Source organism: Lucilia sericata, unplaced genomic scaffold (genome assembly GCF_015586225.1).
Source record: "Lucilia sericata isolate MDLA Ls3-8-SP2 unplaced genomic scaffold, ASM1558622v1 Contig002140F_arrow, whole genome shotgun sequence".
Lineage (NCBI taxonomy): Eukaryota > Metazoa > Arthropoda > Insecta > Diptera > Calliphoridae > Lucilia > Lucilia sericata.
Genome location: NW_023995985.1, coordinates 36,056 through 60,733, shown reverse-complemented (window position 1 = coordinate 60,733; position 24,678 = coordinate 36,056). Strand labels below are relative to the sequence as shown.

Below are 24,678 nucleotides of genomic sequence, written 5' to 3'. Positions count from 1 at the left end.
ATTTGTTTAATTTTCTTCCTAACACATGCATTATTAATCTCCATTTGTTTTTATTCAGCCCCATTCTACAGTGACCTCCATTTTTTGTCATTTTTGTTTTTGAGTTTATTTTCTAAATATTAGCCAAATAGTTTATTTACTTTCCATTAGAAAATACTTGACTTTCGAAAAGCAAGAACAACAAAAAATATTATAAAAAAAACATTTAAAAAGGAAAATTAAAACAAACATTAACTAATTAAGAAATAACAAAAGATAAAATGGCTTTTTTGTACACTTTAACCCTTTAAACGGCCGGGGGCTTTGAAGAAAATAATACAAAATAAACGGGTTGTTACACGTGCTTTTTATAAAGAAAAACATAAACAACTTAAAGAAGAGAGAGAGAGAGTGAAATAGAAGAGAAAGTGTAAGAGACAGGAAAAATCAATACAAACAAAGCATATAGAAAAATGTAAACAAATTAGTAGAACAGGAAAAGTGCTGAACAGCTGATTTTGACATTTGCTGTTTTGTTTATTAATCCTGCTAAAAATAGACACCATTTTTATTCTCCCCCATTTATTTTTTTTACAATTTTCTTTTCTATTTTCTTTTTTTTTTTTTTTCTTACCCAGTTTGACAGTTGGAAAATACAATTTCTTTTTAGTTTCGGCAGCTTTTCAAAGTTAACGGGTGGAACAACGGCAATAAAAAGAAATTTTTTGTTTAATGTATTTGTATGTGTGTATTTGAAAAATTCGGGCATATGTGATGAAAATACAACAACAATTTAGTGAAACCGAAAGAAACCAACAACAAAAATAGAAATTATAGAGGTTGAACGTGGTTTATATATAGAAAATTAACGCACAGCTGAAATTTTTTTATGGTTTTTCTTAAGAAATTACATTGAATTTAGGAAAAATTTTAAAGAAAATCTTTTAAAATTAAAGAAATTTTAATAATTTTATAAAACTAAAAAGCTAAACAAAGCTGGAATGTATGGAAATTGGAAAAAATAATAAAAAAAAGGAAAAATGTTAAAGCATAACACAAAAAAATAAGAGAAAAGTGTATGAAAAATATGTGAAAAAAATAAGGTTACACCCAAGATTTTAAAGAAAAATCACCAGGAAATTTTAAAAAATTTAAATTTAAAAAAAATACAAAAAGTGTTTAAAAATTTAATAATAAAAAGTCAAATTTTAAAAATCTTCTTACTTCCTTATTTCTTTTAACCAAAAAATCCCAAATTAATAAAATATTATAAAAATAAAATTTAAAAAAATTTATACAAAAAAACACCAACTAGGTGTACAACAACAACAATTAGAAAAACCAAACGAATTATTGAAAAAAAAAAATAAGTGAAACAAAAGCAGAAAAAAAAATTACGTTAAGAAAATGCTAGAAAAATGTTTTGTTCATCGTGTGATAAGTTGATGACACATATTTCTGTAGTTTTGACCGCATTCCTGCTGTTTTATTTAATATGCCTGCCACCTAATTTGACACAAGTGAAAGCCACTCCCGAGGATGAAGCGTAAGTATCCTGTGACAACAATTTCTCTATTCTTCTACCGTCCTCTTCGACAAACATTTCTAGTGCACACAATACAACATTATGACAGTCACTCTACTATCACTCGTTGTTTGTTGCTGTTGTTTTCATTACACCTTAAGCATATAGTTATTGTTGTAGTTGTTGTACTTGTAGTTTACTCTTGCAATATCATGAATATGTCCTTAGAGAATAAAGAGCGGGGAGGCTTTATGTTAATTTAAACATTTCAGCTGACAATTGAATGAAGTCCTCTTGTGGTCGCTGAGTGTTTAGTTTAAATTAATATTTAGTACATGTACCCTACTTCTGGTCACTAGTTTTATTCTAGTTCTGTTTAAGTGCTGTTGTAGTTCAGTTCAAGTTCTGCTGTAGTTATATTCTAGTGTAGTTCCAGTTCTGTTCTAGTTCTGTTTTAGTTCTGCTCTAGTTTAGTTCTACTTTATTTCTAGTTAGTTCTAGTTAAGTTCTAGTTATGTTTTAGCTTAGTTCTAGTTTAGTTCAAGTTCAGTTCTAGTTTATTTATTTTTTTTCTGTTCTAGTTCTGTTTTAGTTTAGTTCTAGTTTAGATCTAGTGTAGTCCTAGTTCAATTCTAGCTTAGTTGTAGTTTAGTTCTAATTTAGTTTTAGTTTAGTTCTAGTTTAGGTCCAGTTTAGTTCTAGCTTAGTTCTAGTTTTGTTCTAGTTCAATTCTAGTTTAGGAAAAGTTAGTTTTAGTTCTATTTAAGTTCTAGTTATGTCCTAGTTCAATTCTAGTTTAGTTAAAGTTTAGTTTTAGTTCCGTTTTAGTTCTAGTTTAGTTCTATTTAAGTTCTAGTTATGTTCTAGCTTAGTTTCAGTTTAGTTTTGGTTTAGTTCTAGTTCTGTTTTAGCTTAGTTCTAGTTAGTTCAAGTTTACTTCTTGTTTAGTTATATTTTAGCTTTAGTTCTGTTCTAGTTTTGTTCCAGTTTAGATCTGTTGTAGTCCTAGTTTAGTTCGAGATTGGTACTAATTTAGTTCTAGTTTAGTTCTAGCTTAGTTCAAGTTTATTTCCAGTTTAGTTCCAGTTTAGTTATAGTTTTCTTCTAATTTAATTCTAGTTTAGTTTATGTAAGTTTTAGTGTTCTAGCTTAGTTTCAGTTTAGTTCTAGTTTAGTTCCAATTCTGTTCTAGTTTAGTTCCAATTCTGTTCTAGTTTAGTTCTAGTTTAGCTCTAGTTTAGTTCCAATTCTGTTCTAGTTTAGTTCTACGTTAGCTCTAGTTAGTTCTAGTTTAGTTCTAGTTAAGTTTTAGTTCTGTTTAGCTTAGTTCTAGCTCAGTTCTTATTCTGTTCTAGTTCTATTCCAGCTCTGTTCTAGTTCTGTTCTAGTTCTGTTCTAGTTCTGTTCTAGTACTGTTCTAGTTCTGTTCTAGTTCTGTTCTAGTTCTGTTCTAGTTCTGTTCTAGTTCTGTTCTAGTTCTGTTCTAGTTCTGTTCTAGTTCTGTTCTAGTTCTGTTCTAGTTCTGTTCTAGTTCTGTTCTAGTTCTGTTCTAGTTCTGTTCTAGTTCTGTTCTAGTTCTGTTCTAGTTCTGTTCTAGTTCTGTTTTAGTTCTGTTCTAGTTCTGTTCTAGTTTTGTTCTAGTTCTGTTCTAGTTATGTTCTAGTTCTGTTCTAGTTCAGTTCTTTTCTGTTCTAGTTCTGTTCTAGTTAGGTTCTAGTTGTTCTGTTCAAGTTTCTAGTCGTTCTAGTTCAGTTCTAGTTCTGTTCTAGTTCTGTTCTAGTTCTGTTCTAGTTATTGTATAGTTCTAGTTCTAATCTGTTCTAGTTCTGCCTCTAGTTCTGTTCTGTTCCAGTTCTGTTCTAGTTCTGTTCTAGTTCTGTTCTAGTTCTGATCTATTTCTGTTCTAGTTTCTGTTTCTAGTTCTGTTCTAGTTCTGTTCTAGTTCTGTTCTAGTTCTGTTCGATTAGTTCTGTTTCTAGTTCTGTTCTAGTTCTGTTCTAGTTCTGTTCTAGTTCTGTTCTAGTTCTGTTCTAGTTCTGTTCTAGTTCTGTTCTAGTTCTGTTCTAGTTCTGTTCTAGTTTCTGTTTCTAGTTCTGTTCTAGTTCTGTTCTAGTTCTAGTTTCTAGTTCTGTTCTGTTCTGTTCTAGTTCTGTTCTAGTTCTGTTCTAGTTCTGTTCTAGTTCGTTCTAGTTCTGTCTAGTTCTGTTCGAGTTCTGTTCTAGTTCTGTTCTAGTTCTGTTCTAGTTCTGTTCTAGGTTCTGTTCTAGTTCTGTTCTAGTTCTGTTCTAGTTCTGTGCTAGTTCTGTTCTAGTTCTGTTCTAGTTCTGTTCTAGTTCTGTTCTAGTTCTGTTCTAGTTCTGTTCTAGTTCTGTTCTAGTTCTGTTCTAGTTCTGTTCTAGTTTCTGTTCTAGTTCTGTTCTAGTTTCTGTTCTAGTTCTGTTCTAGTTCTGTTCTAGTTCTGTTCTAGTTCTGTTCTAGTTCTGTTCTAGTTCGGTTCTAGTTCTGTTCTAGTTCTGTTCTAGTTCTGTTCTAGTTCTGTTCTAGTTCTGTTCTAGTTCTGTTCTAGTTCTGTTCTAGTTCTATTCTAGTTCTAGTTCTAGTTCTGTTCTAGTTCTGTTCTAGTTCTATTCTAGTTCTTTCTAGTTCTGTTCTAGTTCTGTTCTAGTTCTGTTCTAGTTCTGTTCTAGTTCTGTTCTAGTTCTGTTCTAGTTCTGTTCTAGTTCTGTTCTAGTTCTGTTGTAGTTCTGTTGTAGTTCTGTTCCAGTTCTGTTCTAGTTCTCTTCTAGTTCTGTTCTAGTTCTGTTCTAGTTCTGTTCTAGTTCTGGTCTAGTTCTGTTCTAGTTCTGTTCTAGTTCTGTTCTAGTTCTGTTCTAGTTCTGTTCTAGTTCTGTTCTAGTTCTGTTCTAGTTCTGTTCTAGTTCTGTTCTAGTTCTGTTCTAGTTCTGTTCTAGTTCTGTTCTAGTTCTGTTCTAGTTCTGTTCTAGTTCTGTTCTAGTTCTGTTCTAGTTCTGTTCTAGTTCTGTTCTAGTTCTGTTCTAGTTCTGTTCCAGTTCTGTTCTAGTTATGATCTAGTTCTGTTCTAGTTCTGTTCTAGTTCTGTTCTAGTTCTGTTCTAGTTCTGTTCTAGTTCTGTTCTAGTTCTGTTCTAGTTCTGTTCTAGTTCTGTTCTTCTAGTTTCTGTTCTAGTTCTGTTCTAGTTCTGCTCTAGTTCTACTTCTGTTCTAGTTTTGTTTTGCAAAATTGACTTCACCTATACTTTTCCTTAACCATATATTTTATTGTATCTGTATTTTAAAGATTTTGTTCGAATGAGTCTGTTTGGCATGAGTATAAAAAGGCCTGATACAAATAGAAATCTTCTTATATATGTAGATATAACAGAAACATGTGCATTTTATTGATCGGACTATTAACACTTTAATGCGTTTTATCGGTTAGAAAAAAACTTATAAATACATTTTTTATGTTTTAAAGTTGTTTATATTGTAGTATTTTAAAATTCAGAGGAAACAAATATTTACACATTTCTCTAGTGTTTTTCTCTTTTTTTTCTATTGTGGGGGTCAAAATATTTTGCAAACAGCCGAAAGCGTTTACGTAGAATTCTTTTGAAGCTTGTCAAGTAGCCATAGATATTTAAAGACTTTGAAGCAGAAAAAAATATTTATGTAAACGACAAAAAAGGAATGTTAACATTTCAATCAAACTTTGATAAGGGAAATATGAAAGAAAGTTTAAAAATACAGGAAAATATTTAAGAAAAACAAATAAATATTGCGAAATTGGTTTAATTTTGAATAATCTAGGTTTAAACAAAGATTAAAGTTAAGTTTAAGCTTCTATATTGATGGCAAACTATAATTTACAAAACTTATTTCCATATCTTAATGAACAAATATGTTAAACTTAGCTTAACAGAGTTTAAACTTAGTTTACCAGTGTTAATCGAAGTTTAACTGCTGATTTCTATTTCAAAATGTTGCTTGAAATAACAGTATATTTAAACTTTAACCATATGTTTACAAAAGTTTAAATATTTCTTTTCTATAATCATTAAATTTAATTTCCATACTTTTCCACGCTATTCCATCTCTTAAAATTTTATTCCCTTTGAAGTTTATGCGCTTATTTCACAAAATTTAATATTCTTAATTAAATTATTTCAAGCAAAAACATTTTTTTAATATACAAAATGGAATTAAAGCCAATAATCAATAAAGAAATAAAAAACATCAAAAACAAATTTTGTATAGAGTAGCTACAACACTTGTTGCCCCACTTGAAATCAAACAAAACAATCACCACCCACCACTCCTCCATCAAAACACTATATAGAGTCCTTCAGCTTTTCAGCAACCATAAAACAATACAACACGACACCTTACAACAACAAAAACATCCCTTCTAAAGAAAAAATTTGTTAAACAGAGGAAAAAGGAATCAGATTGTGAATAACAACTAAATTAACAGCAAAAATGTTGTGAACAAGCTCTCATCCGATAGTGTGTGACAGTGACAGGCAGACAGACAGTAGTAAACAACAAGAGGAAATTTAAACTAATTTTGAATAAAATTTTTTTAGAACAATAAATTTGTGAACTGGAGAGAAGACTGAAAAAGGACTTAAAGTGATCAGATACCTTGTTCCGTTCCAGTTCAACAGTGTTTTAGTTCTGTTCCAGTTCTCTTCTAGGTCTGTTATAGTTATGTGCTAGTTCTGTTCTATTTCTGTTCTAGTTCTGTTCTAGTCCTGTTCTAGTTCTGTTCTAGTTCTGTTCTAGTTCTGTTCTAGTTCCGTTCTAGTTCCGTTCTAGTTCCGTTCTAGTTCTGATCAAGTTCTGTTCTAGTTCTGTTCTAGTTCTGTTCTAGTTCTGTTCTAGTTCTGTTCTAGTTCTTTCTAGTTCTGTTCTAGTTCTGTTCTAGTTCTGTTCTAGTTCTGTTCTAGTTCTGTTCTAGTTCTGTTCTAGTCTGTTCTAGTTCTGTTCTAGTTCTGTTCTAGTTCTGTTCTAGTTCTGTTCTAGTTCTGTTCTAGTTCTGTTCTAGTTCTGTTCTAGTTCTGTTCTAGTTCTGTTCTAGTTCTGTTCTAGTTCTGTTCTAGTTCTGTTCTAGTTCTGTTCTAGTTCTGTTCTAGTTCTGTTCTAGTTCTGTTCTAGTTCTGTTCTAGTTCTGTTCTAGTTCTGTTCTAGTTCTGTTCTAGTTCTGTTCTAGTTCTGTTCTAGTTCTGTTCTAGTTCTGTTCTAGTTCAGTTCTAGTTCTTTCTAGTTCTGTTCTAGTTCTGTTCTAGTTCTGTTCTAGTTCTGTTCTAGTTCTGTTCTAGTTCTGTTCTAGTTCTGTTCTAGTTCTGTTCTAGTTCTGTTCTAGTTCTGTTCTAGTTCTGTTCTAGTTCTGTTCTAGTTCTGTTCTAGTTCTGTTCTAGTTCTGTTCTAGTTCTGTTCTAGTTCTGTTCTAGTTCTGTTCTAGTTCTGTTCTAATTCTGTCCTAGTTCTGTTCTAGTTCTGTTCGAGTTCTGTTCTAGTTCTGTTCTAGTTCTGTTCTAGTTCTAATCTAGTTCTGTTCTAGTTCTGTTCTAGTTCTGTTCTAGTTCTGCTCTAGTTCCGTTCTAGTTCCGTTCTAGTTCTGCTCTAGTTCTGTTCTAGTTCTGTTCTTTCTTTTCTAGTTCTGTTCTAGTTCTGTTCTAGTTCTGTTCTAGTTCTGTTCTAGTTCTGTTCTAGTTCTGTTCTAGTTCTGTTCTAGTTCTGTTCTAGTTCTGTTCTAGTTCTGTTCTAGTTCTGTTCTAGTTCTGTTCTAGTTCTGTTCTAGTTCTGTTCTAGTTCTGTTCTAGTTCTGTTCTAGTTCTGTTCTAGTTCTGTTCTAGTTCTGTTCTACGTTCTGTTCTAGTTCTGTTCTAGTTCTGTTCTAGTTCTGTCTAGTTCTGTTCTAGTGTGTTCTAGTTCTGTTCTAGTTCTGTTCTAGTTCTGTTCTAGTTCTGTTCTAGTTCTGTTCTAGTTCTGTTCTAGTTCTGTTCTAGTTCTGTTCTAGTTCTGTTCTAGTTCTGTTCTAGTTCTGTTCTAGTTCTACTCCAGTTCTGCTCCAGTTCTGTTCTAGTTCTGTTCTAGTTCTAGTTCTAGTTCTGTTCTAGTTCTGTTCTAGTTCTGTTCTAGTTCTGTTCTAGTTCTGTTCTAGTTCTGTTCTAGTTCTAGTTCTGTTCTAGTTCTGTTCTAGTTCTGTTCTAGTTCTGTTCTAGTTCTGTTCTAGTTCTGTTCTGGTTCTGTTCTAGTTATGTTCTAGTTATGTTCTTTCTGTTCTAGTTCTGTTCTACTTTTTTTTAAAGTTGTATTCTAGATCTGTTCTAGTTCTATTCTAGATCTTTTCTATTTCTATTCTGCTACCGTTATAGTTCTGTTGCGTTTTATTATAAAAACTTTAATACTTTTATGACAAAAAATTTAATCTTTTCAGTTTGCCCTCCTAAAACTATAAATTAAAATTTACAGAAAATATACATATTTAAATTAACGTGAAAATGGAATAAGAGTGAGAGCAAAAGAGAAACACAAAGAAGGCCAAGAAGAGAGCTACAAAAATCAGAGGAGCAAAACAAAATGAAGAAAAGCCCCGGAAAACAAAATGTATATAAGAAGCAAACAATAAACAAAATTATGACATTTTCTTTACTTGCTCCTTACCTATTCTTTTAATACAATTCCATTTTGTTTTTGACATTTATATTAAATTGCGTATACGTTTGCCACTTGTTGCTAAATGTCAACATTTTGACATAAGAAAATATATACAAACAGAAGATAAATGTCGAAATAAAGGAACTAAAATAAAAACATTTGAAAGAGGGCTCGTCTTGTTTTGTTTTTGGTATTTTTTATGAGTCAGTTGCACAGTGTCTTTTTTTGTGTAGGTGTAAGTGTTTCAGTGTTTTGTTTGATATTTGTTTTTGGTGTTAATGACACGCATTTCACAGGCATTTTGTTGTCGTCTAAATTTAGATTAGAATTTATTTTGAGTTTTTATTTGTTTGAAACATGACGCAGTTACGTGTGTGTTTGTTGACGTTGATGACGAAAGTAATGCCACACATCATCACTTGTGTTCTGATGATTATGTAGATTAATTAAATTAAAAGCAGCAAAAAAATATGTCGAAAACATTTCAACAATTTTGCTAACAATATTTAGGTTGTTGTTTCAAACATAATTTAAATGTTGTATTTAAAGTGTCAGGTTTTTGACAAACGTAAATTAAGTTAACACAATTAAAAGGAAATCAGATATGTAAATTAATGTATTCTTCTAATTCAGATTAAGTTTCAATTTCTAGTTCAGTTCTAGTGCAGTTCTAGTTCAGTTCTAGTTCAGTTCTAGTTTAGTTCTAGTGCAGTTCTAGTTCAGTTCTAGTTCAGTTCTAGTTCAGTTCTAGTTCAGTTCTAGTTCAGTTCTAGTTCAGTTCTAGTTCAGTTCTAGTTCAGTTCTAGTTCAGTTCTAGTTCAGTTCTAGTTCAGTTCTAGTTCAGTTCTAGTTCAGTTCTAGTTCAGTTCTAGTTCAGTTCTAGTTCAGTTCTAGTTCAGTTCTAGTTCAGTTCTAGTTCAGTTCTAGTTCAGTTCTAGTTCAGTTCTAGTTCAGTTCTAGTTCAGTTCTAGTTCAGTTCTAGTTCAGTTCTAGTTCAGTTCTAGTTCAGTTCTAGTTCAGTTCTAGTTCAGTTCTAGTTCAGTTCTAGTTCAGTTATAGTTCAGTTCTAGTTCAGTTCTAGTTCAGTTCTAGTTCAGTTCTAGTTCAGTTCTAGTTCAGTTCTAGTTCAGTGCTAGTTCAGTTCTAGTTCAGTTCTAGTTCAGTTCTAGTTCAGTTCTAGTTCAGTTCTAGTTCAGTTCTAGTTCAGTTCTAGTTCAGTTCTAGTTCAGTTCTAGTTCAGTTCTAGTTCAGTTCTAGTTCAGTTCTAGTTCAGTTCTAGTTCAGTTCTAGTTCAGTTCTAGTTCAGTTCTAGTTCAGTTCTAGTTCAGTTCTAGTTCAGTTCTAGTTCAGTTCTAGTTCAGTTCTAGTTCAGTTCTAGTTCAGTTCTAGTTCAGTTCTAGTTCAGTTCTAGTTCAGTTCTAGTTCAGTTCTAGTTCAGTTCTAGTTCAGTTCTAGTTCAGTTCCAGTTCAGTTCTAGTTCAGTTCTAGTTCAGTTCTAGTTCAGTTCTAGTTCAGTTCTAGTTCAGTTCTAGTTCAGTTCAGTTCAAGTTCAGTTCTCGTTCAGTTCTAGTTCAGTTCTAGTTCAGTTCTAGTTCAGTTCTAGTTCAGTTCAAGTTCAGTTCTAGTTCAGTTCTAGTTCAGTTCTAGTTCAGTTCTAGTTCAGTTCTAGTTCAGTTTTAGTTCAGTTCTAGTTCAGTTCTAGTTCAGTTCTAGTTCAGTTCTAGTTCAGTTCTAGTTCAGTTCAGTTCTAGTTCAGTTCTAGTTCAGTTCTAGTTCAGTTCTAGTTCAGTTCTAGTTCAGTTCTAGTTCAGTTCTAGTTCAGTTCTAGTTCAGTTCTAGTTCAGTTCTAGTTCAGTTCTAGTTCAGTTCTAGTTCAGTTCTAGTTCAGTTCTAGTTCAGTTCTAGTTCAGTTCTAGTTCAGTTCTAGTTCAGTTCTAGTTCAGTTCTAGTTCAGTTCTAGTTCAGTTCTAGTTCAGTTCTAGTTCAGTTCTAGTTCAGTTCTAGTTCAGTTCTAGTTCAGTTCTAGTTCAGTTCTAGTTCAGTTCTAGTTCAGTTCTAGTTCAGTTCTAGTTCAGTTCTAGTTCAGTTCTAGTTCAGTTCTAGTTCAGTTCTAGTTCAGTGCAAGTTCAGTTCTAGTTCAGTTCTAGTTCAGTTCTAGTTCAGTTCTAGTTCAGTTCTAGTTCAGTTCTAGTTCAGTTCTAGTTCAGTTTAGTTCAGTTCTAGTTCAGTTCTAGTTCAGTTCTAGTTCAGTTCTAGTTCAGTTCTTCAGTTCTAGTTCAGTTCTAGTTCAGTTCTAGTTCAGTTCTAGTTCAGTTCTAGTTCAGTTCTAGTTCAGTTCTAGTTCAGTTCTAGTTCAGTTCTAGTTCAGTTCTAGTTCAGTTCTAGTTCAGTTCTAGTTCAGTTCTAGTTCAGTTCTAGTTCAGTTCTAGTTCAGTTCTAGTTCAGTTCTAGTTCAGTTCTAGTTCAGTTCTAGTTCAGTTCTAGTTCAGTTCTAGTTCAGTTCTAGTTCAGTTCTAGTTCAGTTCTAGTTCAGTTCTAGTTCAGTTCTAGTTCAGTTCTAGTTCAGTTCTAGTTCTAGTTCAATTCTAGTTCAGTTCTAGTTCTAGTTCAGTTCTAGTTCAGTTCTAGTTCAGTTCTAGTTCAGTTCTAGTTCAGTTCTAGTTCAGTTCTAGTTCAGTTCTAGTTCAGTTCTAGTTCAGTTCTAGTTCAGTTCTAGTTCAGTTCTAGTTCAGTTCTAGTTCAGTTCTAGTTCAGTTCTAGTTCAGTTCTAATTCAATTCTAGTTCAGTTTTATTTCAGTTGTAGTTCAGTTCTACTTCAGTTATAGTTCAGCTCTAATTCATTTAAACTAATAATATCTTCTTTCCTTTTTTCAGTGTTGGCAAATGGGCCACCCAATTTGGCGATGAGCTGTGGGAACTCGCACAACGTATGACTAAGTCACAAGAAATTAAAGCGGTAAGTTTGCTTTATACTAATCGACTAAGAACTTAAAGCTAATCGTAACAATATCTTAGAAATACAAAGAATATAATGCCCGTGTAGAATTAAAAAATGGTACCGAACTTATTAAATCGATCACAGCCAATGTGGGCAAAATGTTAGCCCGCAAAATGGATGCTGTTAAATGTATACAAGCTAAAGCCGAAGATGTTTTCGAAAATTTCGAATACAATCGAACGTATGCTGAAAATGAATTTCAATATTATTCCAGTAAATTCTCAACATTTGAGGGAAAATCGGCTGAAGAGCTAATGGAACATTTACAGAATAATAGTTATATGTACTTGAATATGACACTAAATCCGGATACACATTTTTATAATATATCTGTGAATACAGAATATAGTTCCGTCCATGTACCCTCCAATGTGTATGATAAACGTAAGTAAGAGAAAATGGATTATTAATCAAATATTTACTAATTGTGTGATTTTTGTTTTGATAAAAGACCCCAGAGTCCTAGAAGCCATTATGTGGACCGAAGAATTAGATGAGGTGTTTAAACAAAACTATCAATCCGATCCCGCCTTGTCGTGGCAGTATTTTGGCTCAGATACTGGCATTTTACGTCACTTCCCTGCCTCCCAATGGGAGGAACACGAACCAGATGGCAATGCCGATACTTATGATTGTCGCAAACGTTCGTGGTATATTGAAACCGCCACCTGTTCCAAGGATATTGTTATTTTACTGGATAATTCTGGTTCTATGACTGGCTTCCGTTTTCATGTTGCCAAATTTACTATACGCAGTATATTGGATACGTTTTCCAATAATGATTTTTTTACCATTTTTAATTACTCCTCCACTACCGATGATATTGTACCGTGCTTTAAGGATGCTTTGGTTCAGGCTACGCCTGAGAATATAAATGTTTTTAATGATGTGATAAGTAAGATGAAACCACAGGGTTATGCTAATTTGTCAATTGCTTATACGAAGGCTTTCGAGCTGTTAAAGAAGGTGAGTGGAAATGAAGACAAAACTGAACTAGAATTGAATTAGAAATAAACTAGAACAGAACAAGAACAGAACTAGAACAGAACTAGAACAGAACTAGAACAGAACTAGAACTGAACTAGAACTGAACTAGAACTGAACTAGAACTGAACTAGAACTGAACTAGAACTGAACTAGAACTGAACTAGAACTGAACTAGAACTGAACTAGAACTGAACTAGAACTGAACTAGAACTGAACTAAAACTGAACTAGAACTGAACTAGAACTGAACTAGAACTGAACTAGAACTGAACTAGAACTGAACTAGAACTGAACTAGAACTGAACTAGAACTGAACTAGAACTGAACTAGAACTGAACTAGAACTGAACTAGAACTGAACTAGAACTGAACTAGAACTGAACTAGAACTGAACTAGAACTGAACTAGAACTGAACTAGAACTGAACTAGAACTGAACTAGAACTGAACTAGAACTGAACTAGAACTGAACTAGAACTGAACTAGAACTGAACTAGAACTGAACTAGAACTGAACTAGAACTGAACTAGAACTAAACTAGAACTAAACTAGAACTGAACTAGAACTGAACTAGAACTGAACTAGAACTGAACTAGAAACTGAACTAGAACTGAACTAGAACTGAACTAGAACTGAACTAGAACTGAATAGAACTGAACTAGAACTGAACTAGAACTGAACTAGAACTGAACTAGAACTGAACTAGAACTGAACTAGACACTGAACTAGAACTGAACTAGAACTGAACTAGAACTTAAACTAGAACTAGAACTGAACTAGAACTGAACTAGAACTGAACTAGAACAGAACTAGAACAGAACTAGAACAGACTAGAACAGAAACTAGAACAGAAACTAGAACAGAACTAGAACACAACTAGAACAGAACTAGAACAGAACTAGAACAGAACCAGAACTGAACTAGAACTGAACTAGAACTGAACTAGAACTGAACTAGAACTGAACTAGAACTGAACTAGAACTGAACTAGAACTGAACTAGAACTGAACTGAACTAGAACTGAACTAGAACTGAACTAGAACTGAACTAGAACTGAACTAGAACTGAACTAGAACTGAACTAGAACTGAACTAGAACTGAACTAGAACTGAACTAGAACTGAACTAGAACTGAACTAGAACTGAACTAGAACTGAACTAGAACTGAACTAGAACTGAACTAGAACTAACTAGAACTGAACTAGAACTGAACTAGAACTGAACTAGAACTGAACTAGAACTGAACTAGAACTGAACTAGAACTGAACTAGAACTGAACTAGAACTGAACTAGAACTGAACTAGAACTGAACTAGAACTGAACTAGAACTGAACTAGAACTGAACTAGAACAGAACTAGAACAGAACTAGAACAGAACTAGAACAGAACTAGAACAGAACTAGAACAGAACTAGAACAGAACTAGAACAGAACTAGAACTGAACTAGAACAGAACTAGAACAGAACTAGAACAGAACAGAACTAGAACAGAACAGAACAGAACAGAACAGAACAGAACAGAACAGAACAGAACTAGAACAGAACTAGAACAGAACTAGAACAGAACTAGAACAGAACTAGAACAGAACTAGAACAGAACTAGAACAGAACTAGAACAGAACTAGAACAGAACTAGAACAGAACTAGAACAGAACTAGAACAGAACTAGAACAGAACTAGAACAGAACTAGAACAGAACTAGAACAGAACTAGAACAGAACTAGAACAGAACTAGAACAGAACTAGAACAGAACTAGAACAGAACTAGAACAGAACTAGAACAGAACTAGAACAGAACTAGAACAGAACTAGAACAGAACTAGAACAGAACTAGAACAGAACTAGAACAGAACTAGAACAGAACTAGAACAGAACTAGAACTGAACTAGAACAGAACTAGAACAGAACTAGAACTGAACTAGAACAGAACTAGAACAGAACTAGAATAGAACTAGTTCCAAAGTCTTAAGAATTTAAATTCTCTTCTATCCCCTACAGTATTACATAGAAAGACGCTGTAATGAAACCTCCACCTGTAATCAAGCCATTATGGTGGTTACCGATGGTGTAGCCGGTAATAATACCGAAATATTCGAAAAATACAATTGGGGAGATGGTGAAAATGGGACAATGAGTATGAAGGTACGAATATTCACCTATCTGCTGGGTAAAGAAGTGACTAAAGTTCGAGAAATACAATGGATGGCTTGTCTTAATCGAGGCTACTATTCGCATGTACAAACGCTGGATGAGGTACAGGAAGAAGCGTTAAAATATGTAGATGTAATAGCGACGCCGCTGGTGTTACAGGATGTGGAACATCCGCCCACCTGGACGCATTCATTTACGGATAAAACGGTTTGTAGAGTTTATGGAGTAACAGATTATCAACTTTGTTTTATAATGTTTTGTAATTTTCAGTATAAACCCGAGGGTAATGCCACCGATGCACGTCTTATGATAGCAGTAGGTGTGCCGGCCTTTGATCGAACGTATCGTAAAGCCAACAGTACCGCCCACGCCCGGTTATTAGGCGTGGCGGGCACTGATGTGCCTGTAGAAGAAATAGATAAATTGACGTTGCCTTATAAGGTATATTTCCTGACATTAAAGGTTTAATAAGGTTTTATTAATAAAAAATATTTGCAGCTGGGTGTTAATGGTTATTCTTTTGTGGTTTCCAATAATGGTTATGTCCTACTACATCCCGATTTAAGGCCCATAGGGGTAAGTTAGGGCAATATTATTCAATTTTGCCAATAAGTTTTAATTTATGTTAAAATCCTTAGCCCAACGGTGTCATGAATCCCAATTACAATAGTATTGATTTCACCGAAGTCGAACAACTATTCGAGGACAATTCTCCCCGTAATCCTGGCGAGTCAATTTTACAATTAAGGCGCAGTATGGTTAATCATGAATCGGGTGAATTTAAAGATATTAGTGTAAAGCTACACTATGATAAAATGCGTCGAGTTTCGGAGGAAAAGCAAGATTATTTCTTTGCTCCTTTACCCAATACCCCCTTTTCCTTGGGCATTGTATTGCCCAGTGAATATGGCAAGACTTGGATTAAGGTGGGCGAGGAGGTGTTGAAGAATATTCATATGAAAATCAATATATCGGACTTTTTTGTGGGTGAAAATTGGAAGGTGCATCCCGATTGGGTCTATTGTAAATATCACTACTTGGAGGGTCATGAATTTAAGACGCCCGAAGCAGAACTTAAACATTTCTTGGGTAAAATGGTGCAAAAAGATTGGAAATGGTCGGAACAATATGAGGAAGATGAACAGGATAGAGATGATGATGATTGTAAGTTGTAAAAAAGTAATTTTCGTTTAAACTTAAAATACACAAAAAAAATTGTTCAACGTTCCTATGAAAATGGAATTGAAACACAAATAATTTCTTATTTTTAGGAAAAATTTTGTCATATTTTTAAAAATAACAAAAATTTCTAAGCATTTTCACTAAAATCTTAAACTTTTCTGAAACGTTCCTATCAATAATGGAATAGAAACACGATAAGTTTGTAAAATTTCAATGAAAATTATGCAAAAAACACGAATTTATTAGAAATTTCTAAAAATTTGTTTCACAATTTAACATTTTTTCCAACGTTTCTATAAAAATGGAATTGAAACACCACAAAATATCATAATTTCAACAGAAATTAATATACAAACTTATATTTAATACAAATTTCAAAAAAGTTTCCGTAAATTTCAAAATTTTATTAAACGTTCCTATTGAAATGAAATTGAAACAGCAAAAAATTTCGTAAAATTCAGGAAACTGAAGGCACAAATAATAAATTAATAAAAATTTATAAGAAATTTTTGAAAATCTTAATTTTTTCTAAAATGTTCCTATAGGAAATGGAAATGAAACACAATAAATTTTTATAATACCAATTGAAATGACAACAAAAGCTCTTAATTAATTAGAATAAATAAAAAAAATCGGCAAAATTTAAAATTTTGGCAAACATTCCTAAGGAAATGGAATTGAAACCCAACAAATTTTTAAAATTTCCAGAGAAATGATATCACAAACTTGTATTTAATAAAACAAATTTAAAAGTTCCTGTAAATTTCGAAATTTTATCAAACGTTCCTATAGAAATGGAAATGAAACACATTGAATTTTTATAATTCCAATAGAAATGACAACAGAAGGTCTTAATTAATTATAGTTAATAAAAACTTTCGACAAAATTTTAAATTTTGGCAAACATTCCTAAGGAAATGGAATTGAAACAGAATAAAATTTTTAAAATTTCAAGAGAAATGATATCTCTAACTTGTAATTAATAAAAAAAATAAAACTTTCTATAAATTTTGAAATTTTATCAAACGTTCCTATGGAAATGGAATTGAAACATAATAAATTTTGGTTTTAACAACAAAAATTACATCAGAAACGTATAATTAACATAAGATGCATTAAAATTTCATAAAAATTTAAATTTTTTGTAAACGTTCCTATAAAAATGGAATTGAAACACAATAAAATTTTAACAATTTCTATAAAAATTACCTCAAATACTTATGATTTCTAAAATTTCTTGAAAATTTTAATTAAAAATTAAAATTTTATCAAACGTTCCTATAGAAATGGGAATGAAACACAAAAAAAAGTTCACATTTCTTTAAAAATTAAATGAGAAGCTTGAAATTTATTAAAATTTATAAAAATTTTCTGTAACATTTTAAATTTTATCAAACGTTCCTAAGGAAATGGAATTGAAACACATATAATTTTCACTATTTGAATGAAAAGGTTAATGTAAACATATAATTAACATGAATTTGTTAGAAATTTTGCAAAAAATTATAATTTTCTCAAATATTCCTATGAAAATGGAATCGAAACACTATATTTTTTTACAATTTCAAGGGAAATGATAGCAGAAGCTTTAAATTAATAAATTTTTAATTTTTTAAGGAAACTGATAATTTTGTTTAATGTTCCTATAGAAATGGAATTGAAACAATAAAAATGTTACTATTTTAACGGAAAACTTGTAATTAATAGAAAATCTGTACATTTTTTCTAATTTAGTAAACTGTGGCCGCAAATCCCTGTCGGATGATGCCTATTATTGCAACAAGGAACTGGTACACTTGCTGATCTTCGATGCCAAGGTAACTAATTCCAGTTATGGTGTCTGGAAATTCGAAAGTGAGGAAGAGAAAGCTTTAATTGAAAGATTTGGAGCCACTTTACGTTTTGTGGCCACCATGAGTGGTTTGACACGTTGGCAATTTATCTATGGCGAAGTAGAGGTAGAGAATGATCGAGAGTTTGGAGATTATCATACTAAAGCCATAGATGAAACTTGGTATAGAAGCGCTATATTGGCACATCATGAAGAACGTACCGATAGTTTTGTGTATTCTGTCAAACATCATAGTGATCCTGCCGAGGATAGTGAATTGAAAGTGACCGCTTCGCATGCTATCTTTCCCAGAGATGGTGGTAAAGAGGCTCCAGCCTGTGTGGTGGGTTTTCAATTTTCTCATGCCCAAATGTTGGATCGTTTTTTCAATATAACCTCCACGGATAATGTAAGTTTTTGAGATTTTTTTGGATTTCAAAATTTAAAGCCATTGTTTTTGTTTTTTAGTGTGATGGCTGCATTAAAACCTGCAACAGTGATGAGTTTGAGTGTTATGTTATAGACAATAATGCCTATATAATCCTGGCCAGAAATGTTAATCATACGGGTAAATTTTTTGGTGAATTTCAAGGAGATGTTATGGAAGCCATGGTACAATTGGAAGTCTATCAAAGTATAGATGTTTATGACTATCAATCGTTATGTGTGGATGAAGATGCCAAACAGAGTGATGGCAGCAATCTAATGCACGTAAGTTTTTTTAAGAAACCATTAAGTAAATTATTTTCAACAACAAATTCTTTTAAAGCCCTGGAAAGTTTTAACTGTAGCCTGGAAATGGCTAGTGTCTTCCATATTTTGGCATTATTCACGCATTAAATGGTGGGTGGATGGTGCACCCTGTAAGTATTTGTTTAACATTATACAAAAACCTTTAATTAACAATAAACTTTTTTCAAAGTTTTGGAATATAACGATGATATTGAGGATGATTATGATGCTGGTGGTTTTGGTCGTGATAATTTTGCTTCCATGCAACCTAAACCCAAAGAGGAAGATGAGGATGAAATGATTTTCAATGAACCTGAACCACCACCAGTTTATGAGCCATGCGATAAGGTTACTACTTTATATAATCTCCAACCGAATTCTGTGGAGGGTATTAACGATGCCATACGATTACCAACTGTACGTCCATTTTATATAAAGAAAATACCACGTACAAATTTACTGTTGGTGGTCATAAATGTATTGATGCCTTCGAAGGGTACGAAAAAAACCACCGAACCACAAAGACTAATCTATCCGAAGGAATTTCCATGCTATAAACTCAATATGAGTTTCTATGAACGGAGACGTATTGAGGAGTGTTTTACGGAACATCCGGATGTAAGTAAAAAACTTAAATCCTTTGTTTACATAACGATAACAGTGAGTTTTAATACAAATTTCTAAGAAAAATTGCAAAAAATTAAAAATTTTCAAAACGTTCCTATAAAAAATGAAAATGAAACATACACTTTCTTGATCTTAATGAGTAAAATGAAGAAAGTAATTAGGTTTTAACACAAATTTCTAAGAAAAATTTGAAAAAAATTAAGAATTTTCAAAACGTTCCTATGAAAAATGGAAATGAAACAAAAAATTTTTTAAACTGAAGTCGCAAACTGAAGACTGCAAATGGTTTTTAACACAAATTTCGAAGAAAAATGTCAAAAAATTAAAATTTTTCAAAACGTTCCTATGAGAAATGAAAATGAAACATATAATTTCTTGAGCTCAATGAGCAAAATGAAGACAGCTATTAGTTTTTAACAAAAACAAAGAAAATAGCAAACAATTTAAAACTTTCAAAACGTTCCTATGAAAAATGGAAATAAAACATAAAATTTTGTTAATGTAAATAGAAAAATTAAACATTTGATTAATCTATAACACAAATCTCTAAGAAAAATTGCAAAAATTTAAAATTTTTCTAAACGTTCCTATAAAAAACGGAATTGAAACACTTGAAATATTGAATTTTGTAACGATATTATAATCTAGAGCACGTAAATTATTAAATTTTGTAGTAAAATTTTGATAAATTTCAAATTTGTTTAAATGTTCCTATGAAAATGGAAGTGAAACATAGAAAATTTTAGCATTTTAACTAAAAATTAAAGAAAATATTGTTACTTATTACAAATAATAATTTAATTCAGAAGAAAATTTATATTTACTTCAACGTTCCTATAGAAAATGGAATTAAAACATTTTAAATTTTTATTGAAATTGCTATTTAGAACTGCTAAATAACCTAATTTTGTAATAAAATTATGAAAAAATTAAGTTTTACAAAACGTTCCTTTGAAAATGGAATTGAAACATTTCAAATTGTAAAAATTTTAAATAAATTTTATTCTAGAATTAATAATTAATCTAAATTTGTTATAAAATCTAGAAAATTTTAAAGTTTCTTACAACGTTCCTATAAAAGTGGAATTGAAACATGAACATTTTTGCATTTTAGTTAGAAATTAAAGGAAAATCTTATGATTAGTCAAATTTTTAACCAAATGTTGTATAATTTCAAAAATTTTAAAACGTTCCTATAGAAAATGGAATTGAAACATTTCAAATTTAAAAAATTTTAGTAAAACTTTTGTCTAAAACTGCTAAGTAATCGAATTTTGTAATAAAATTTAGAAAAATTTTGTTTTATAAAATGTTCTTATAAAAATGGAATTGAAACATTTCAAATTTTACTAAAATTTTTGTGTAGTACGGCTATATAATCTTATTTTGTTATGAAATTTTGTAAAACGTTCCTATGAAAATGGAATTGAAACAAGAAAATTTTTTGCTTTTTATATAAAAATTTAATCAAATTTTGTTGTTTATCACAAATAATAATTAAATTTAGAAGAAAATTTTAATTTAGTTTAATGTTCCTATAGAAAATGAAATTGAAACATTTCAAATTTTAAAAATTTTACTAAAATCTTTGTGTAGAACGGCTATAAGCCTTATTTTGTTATGAAATTTTGAAAAATTTTAAGTTTTATAAAACGTTCCTATGAGAAATGAAATTGAAACATTTTTAATTTGAAATTTTGTATTGAAATTGATATCTAGAACTGCCAAATTACCGAATTTTGTAATAAAATTTTGAAAAATTTTAAGTTTTATAAAACGTTCGTATAAAAATGGAATTGAAACATATCAAATTTTAAAAATTTAACTAAAATCTTTGTGTAGAACGGCTATAAGTCTTATTTTGTTATGAAATTTTGAAAAATTTTAAGTTTTATAAAACGTTCCTATGAGAAATGAAATTGAAACATATCCAATTTGAAATTTTGTATTGAAATTGATATCTAGAATTGCCAAATTACCGAATTTTGTAATAAAATTTTGAAAAATTTTAAGTTTTATAAAACGTTCCTATAAAAATGGAATTGAAACATATCAAATTTTAAAAATTTAACTAAAATATTTGTGTAGAACGGCTATAAGTCTTATTTTGTTATGAAATTTTGTAAATTTTTAAGTTTTATAAAACGTTCCTATAAAATATGGAATTGAAACAAGAACATTTTTTGCATTTTATATAAAAATTTAATCAAATCTTGTTGTTTGTCATAATTAATAATTAAATTTAAAGAAAATTTAAATTTTCTTTAACATTCCTATAGAAAATGGAATTGAAACATTTAAAATTTTAAAAATTTAACTAAAATCTTTGTGTAGAACGGCTATAAAGTCTTATTTTGTTATGAAATTTTGTAAATTTTTAAGTTTTATAAAACGTTCCTATGAGAAATGAAATTGAAAGATTTCCAATTTGAAATTTTGTATTGAAATTGATATCTAGAACTGCTACCGAATTTTGTAATAAAATTTTGAAAAATTGTAAGTTTTATAAAACGTTCCTATAAAAATGGAATTGAAACATTTCAAATTTTAAAAATTTAACTAAAATCTTTGTGTAAAACGGCTATAAGTCTTATTTTGTAATGAAATTTTTTAAATTTTTAAGTTTTATAAAACGTTCCTATAAAAAATGGAATTGAAACAAGAAAATTTTTTGCATTTTATATAAAAATTTAATCAAATCTTGTTGTATGTCATAATTAATAATTAAATTTAGAAGAAAATTTTAATTTAGTGTAATGTTCCTATAGAAAATGGAATTGAAACATTTCAAATTTTAAAAATTTTACTAAAATCTTTGTGTAGAACGGCTATAAGTCTTATTTTGTTATGAAATTTTGAAAAATTTTAAGTTTTATAAAACGTTCCTATGAGAAATGAAATTGAAACATTTCCAATTTGAAATTTTGTATTAAAATTGATATCTAGAACTGCCAAATTACCGAATTTTGTAATAAAATTTTGAAAAATTTTAAGTTTTATAAAACGTTCCTACGAGAAATGAAATTGAAACATATCAAATTTTAAAAATTTAACTAAAATCTTTGTGTAGAACGGCTATAAGTCTTATTTTGTTATGAAATTTTGTAAATTTTTAAGTTTTATAAAACGTTCCTATGAAAAATGGAATTGAAACAAGAAAATTTTTTGCATTTTATATAAAAATTTAATCAAATCTTGTTGTTTGTCATAATTAATAATTAAATTTAGAAGAAAATTTAAATTTTCTTTCACGTTCCTATAGAAAATGGAATTAAAACATAAAAATTTTTGCATTTATAGCTAAAATGATGAAGAAATCTAGTTAATTTCCTTAATTTTGAAATATATTTGGGATAATTAAAAATGTTCGTATGAAAATGGAATTAAAACCTAGAAAATATTGAAATTTTTACAGAAAATTTATGGAATCTTTTATTTTAAATTGATTTTTTCTATATTTTCTCTTTTTGCAGGAGGATCTTTACAGTTATTGTGGTGACGCCTCATCTTTAACATCTAATTTGTTAATTTTAAGTCTAACACTGACGCTGGTTTTAATAACACGTTATTTAAGACGTGCCTGAATTATCAAGTTTTACTCTCCATTTTTAACTCTGAACTGACACACTGAAAGTAAAGCACAATTAATTGAAATGAAAAAACTAAAAAAAAAAACAACTTTAAAACAATCAGGGAGTAGAAAATGAAGAATAATTTGCCAAAAAAAATATATATATAAAAAACAATTAACCACACTGTTTTTTTTAAGTTTTTGAGTGCCATACACACATACACACACAAAAGTCCAAAACTCAAAAAAATTTATAAAATTATATATTTATATATACAACAACAATATACTGTAGTTTCAGTTTTATTTAGAAAATATTATTATTATTAAACAGAATTTTAAAGTTTCATTTTAAGAAATAGCAAATTTTGTAGAAAAATTTTTAAGGAGTTTTTTTTATAGTTTAGTTGGTTTAACTCCTTTTAAATGAAACTTTAAATTGTGTTAAATGTTTTTGTTTTGTTACTTATAGAATTTTTGTTAAACATGTTTTTTATAAAGTTTTTTAAACAAAAAAAAAAAACAGCCAAAAATTAAGTTTTTTTATAATAGATTTTTTATAACAAAAAAAGTTTTGTTACAATTTTTTATATAAATTTTTAAAACAAGCAACTAAAATAGTTACAAACCACCTTAAGTGTCAAGCAACTTTACCAACTATAAAACTTTAAAATAACTATAAAAAACAACAACACTACTAGTAAGCAAGTTTAGAACCTAAAAAAAATACTTAGCAATTTTTAAAAATTCTTAAGTTAACATTTTTCTAAAAAAAAACTTATACTTTTTCTTATAAAAAGTTTTATTTTAACAAAACTTCTTTTCCTTAAAACAAAACAACAACACAAAAAAAGAAGAAAAAACAAAAAAATTGCCTTTATATTTTAAAAATATTAAAAAACAAACTGGAGAAAGTATATGATGAATCAATAAAGCATGACAAGTAATCAAAACTACTTATAAAAGGGGGTGTCTACCCTAGATAGATTGTCTCCTTGCTAAAGCAAATAAAGAAGTTAACTAATTATGAAGAGAACAAAAAACACTTAAAGTTATAAATTAACAAAAAATTGTAGACAAAAATTCTTAGTGAAAAAAAAAAATTATAACAAACAAAAACAAAATCTAGTTATAAAATATTTATTTTTGAAAGATTTAAATTAAAAAAAGAAAAACTATATATACATAGAAAATATAAGAATTTAATAAAGAAATTTCTTTGAAAAAGAATTGTTTTAATGTTTAAGAAAAAAAAACTGTATAAAAATAATAAAAAAAGACCAATTGTTTAAATGAAATTAAAAATCCCTAAATAAAATCCTTTCAAAACAAAGAAATATTACAGGTAAGTATGATTTCAGACAAACAAAGTTAAATTTTTAAATTTTTAGTTAAAAAAACATAAAAGTTACAAAAATTTCGTCACATTCCTATGGGAAATGGAATTGAAACATGATAAAAAATCAAATTTCTTAACCACAACCCAGACTTTAAAACAAATACCTCAAAAGTTAAGCAGTAACCAGAAAAATTCACAATTTTCCTAAACGTTCCTATAGAAAATGGAAATGAAACATTAAGAAACTTAAAAATGTCCACATAAATTATTTTAACACTAAAATTCTTATAAAAAAATCATCAAAATACATCAAACATTTAAAATTTTTCCTTAACATTCCTATAGAAAATGGAAATGAAACATAATAAATTTAAAAAATTTCCTCAAAATTATCTTTAGTAATAAAATTATAATATGAAAACACAAACACAATTCAAAAAAATTAAATTTTTCCTTAACATTCCTATAGAAAATGGAAATAAAACACAATAAATTTGAAAAATCTCCTCAAAATATCTTTAGTAATCAAATTCTAATACAAAATCATCAAAATACGTCGAAAATATAAAATTTTCCTTAACATTCCTATTGAAAATGGAAATGAAACATTAAGAAACTTAGAATTTTCCACAAAAATCTCTTAAGTAATAAAATTCTAATATAAAATCATCAAAAAACTTTAAAAATATTAAAAATTTTAGCAATATTCCTATAGAAAATGGAATTGAAACATAAAAAATTTTAAAATTTTTCCCCAAAAATGGTTTTAGTATAAAATTCTAAGATAGTTCAAAACAAATAGCACAAAAGTAAAACAGTAACCAGAAAAATTCCCAATTTTCCTAAACGTTCCTATAGAAAATGGAAATGAAACATTAAGAAACTTAAAAATTTTCACATAAATCCATTTAGCCATAAGATTCTAATACAAAATCGTCAAAAAACTTCAAAAATATTAAATTTTTCCTTAACATTCCTATAGAAAATGGAAATGAAACTTTGAGAAACTTAAAAATTTCCACATAAATTCCTTTAGCTATAAAATTCTAACACAAAATCATCAAAAAACTTCAAAAACATAAAATTTTTCTTTAACATTCCT

At 29.6% G+C, this 24,678-nt stretch overlaps 1 protein-coding gene across 1 annotated transcript; it reads left to right on the top strand.

Annotated features, from left to right (window-relative positions):
- Positions 1 to 1,247: 1,247 nt before the first annotated feature.
- LOC119613477 (voltage-dependent calcium channel subunit alpha-2/delta-3) lies at positions 1,248 to 22,384 on the top strand. Its single transcript, XM_037969498.1, has 13 exons — positions 1,248 to 1,525; positions 11,039 to 11,120; positions 11,180 to 11,546; positions 11,614 to 12,128; positions 14,142 to 14,501; positions 14,565 to 14,735; positions 14,793 to 14,870; positions 14,933 to 15,458; positions 17,211 to 17,716; positions 17,776 to 18,018; positions 18,077 to 18,170; positions 18,230 to 18,657; positions 22,140 to 22,384. Exons 1-13 carry the CDS (start codon positions 1,398 to 1,400, stop codon positions 22,248 to 22,250), a joined length of 3,609 nt encoding a protein of 1,202 aa, XP_037825426.1. The 5' UTR covers positions 1,248 to 1,397; the 3' UTR covers positions 22,251 to 22,384.
- The last annotated feature ends 2,294 nt before the right edge of the window (positions 22,385 to 24,678 follow it).

What these genes read in the sequence shown, in the direction of transcription:
- LOC119613477 (XM_037969498.1), top strand. Translation starts at nt 1,398, where the DNA reads ATGTTTTGTTCATCGTGTGATAAGTTGATGACACATATTTCTGTAGTT. An exon ending in CTCCAATGTGTATGATAAAC is followed by an intron (nt 11,547 to 11,613) that starts GTAAGTAAGAGA and finishes TTTTGATAAAAG; the next exon opens with ACCCCAGAGTCCTAGAAGCC. An exon ending in GTTTTACGGAACATCCGGAT is followed by an intron (nt 18,658 to 22,139) that starts GTAAGTAAAAAA and finishes CTCTTTTTGCAG; the next exon opens with GAGGATCTTTACAGTTATTG.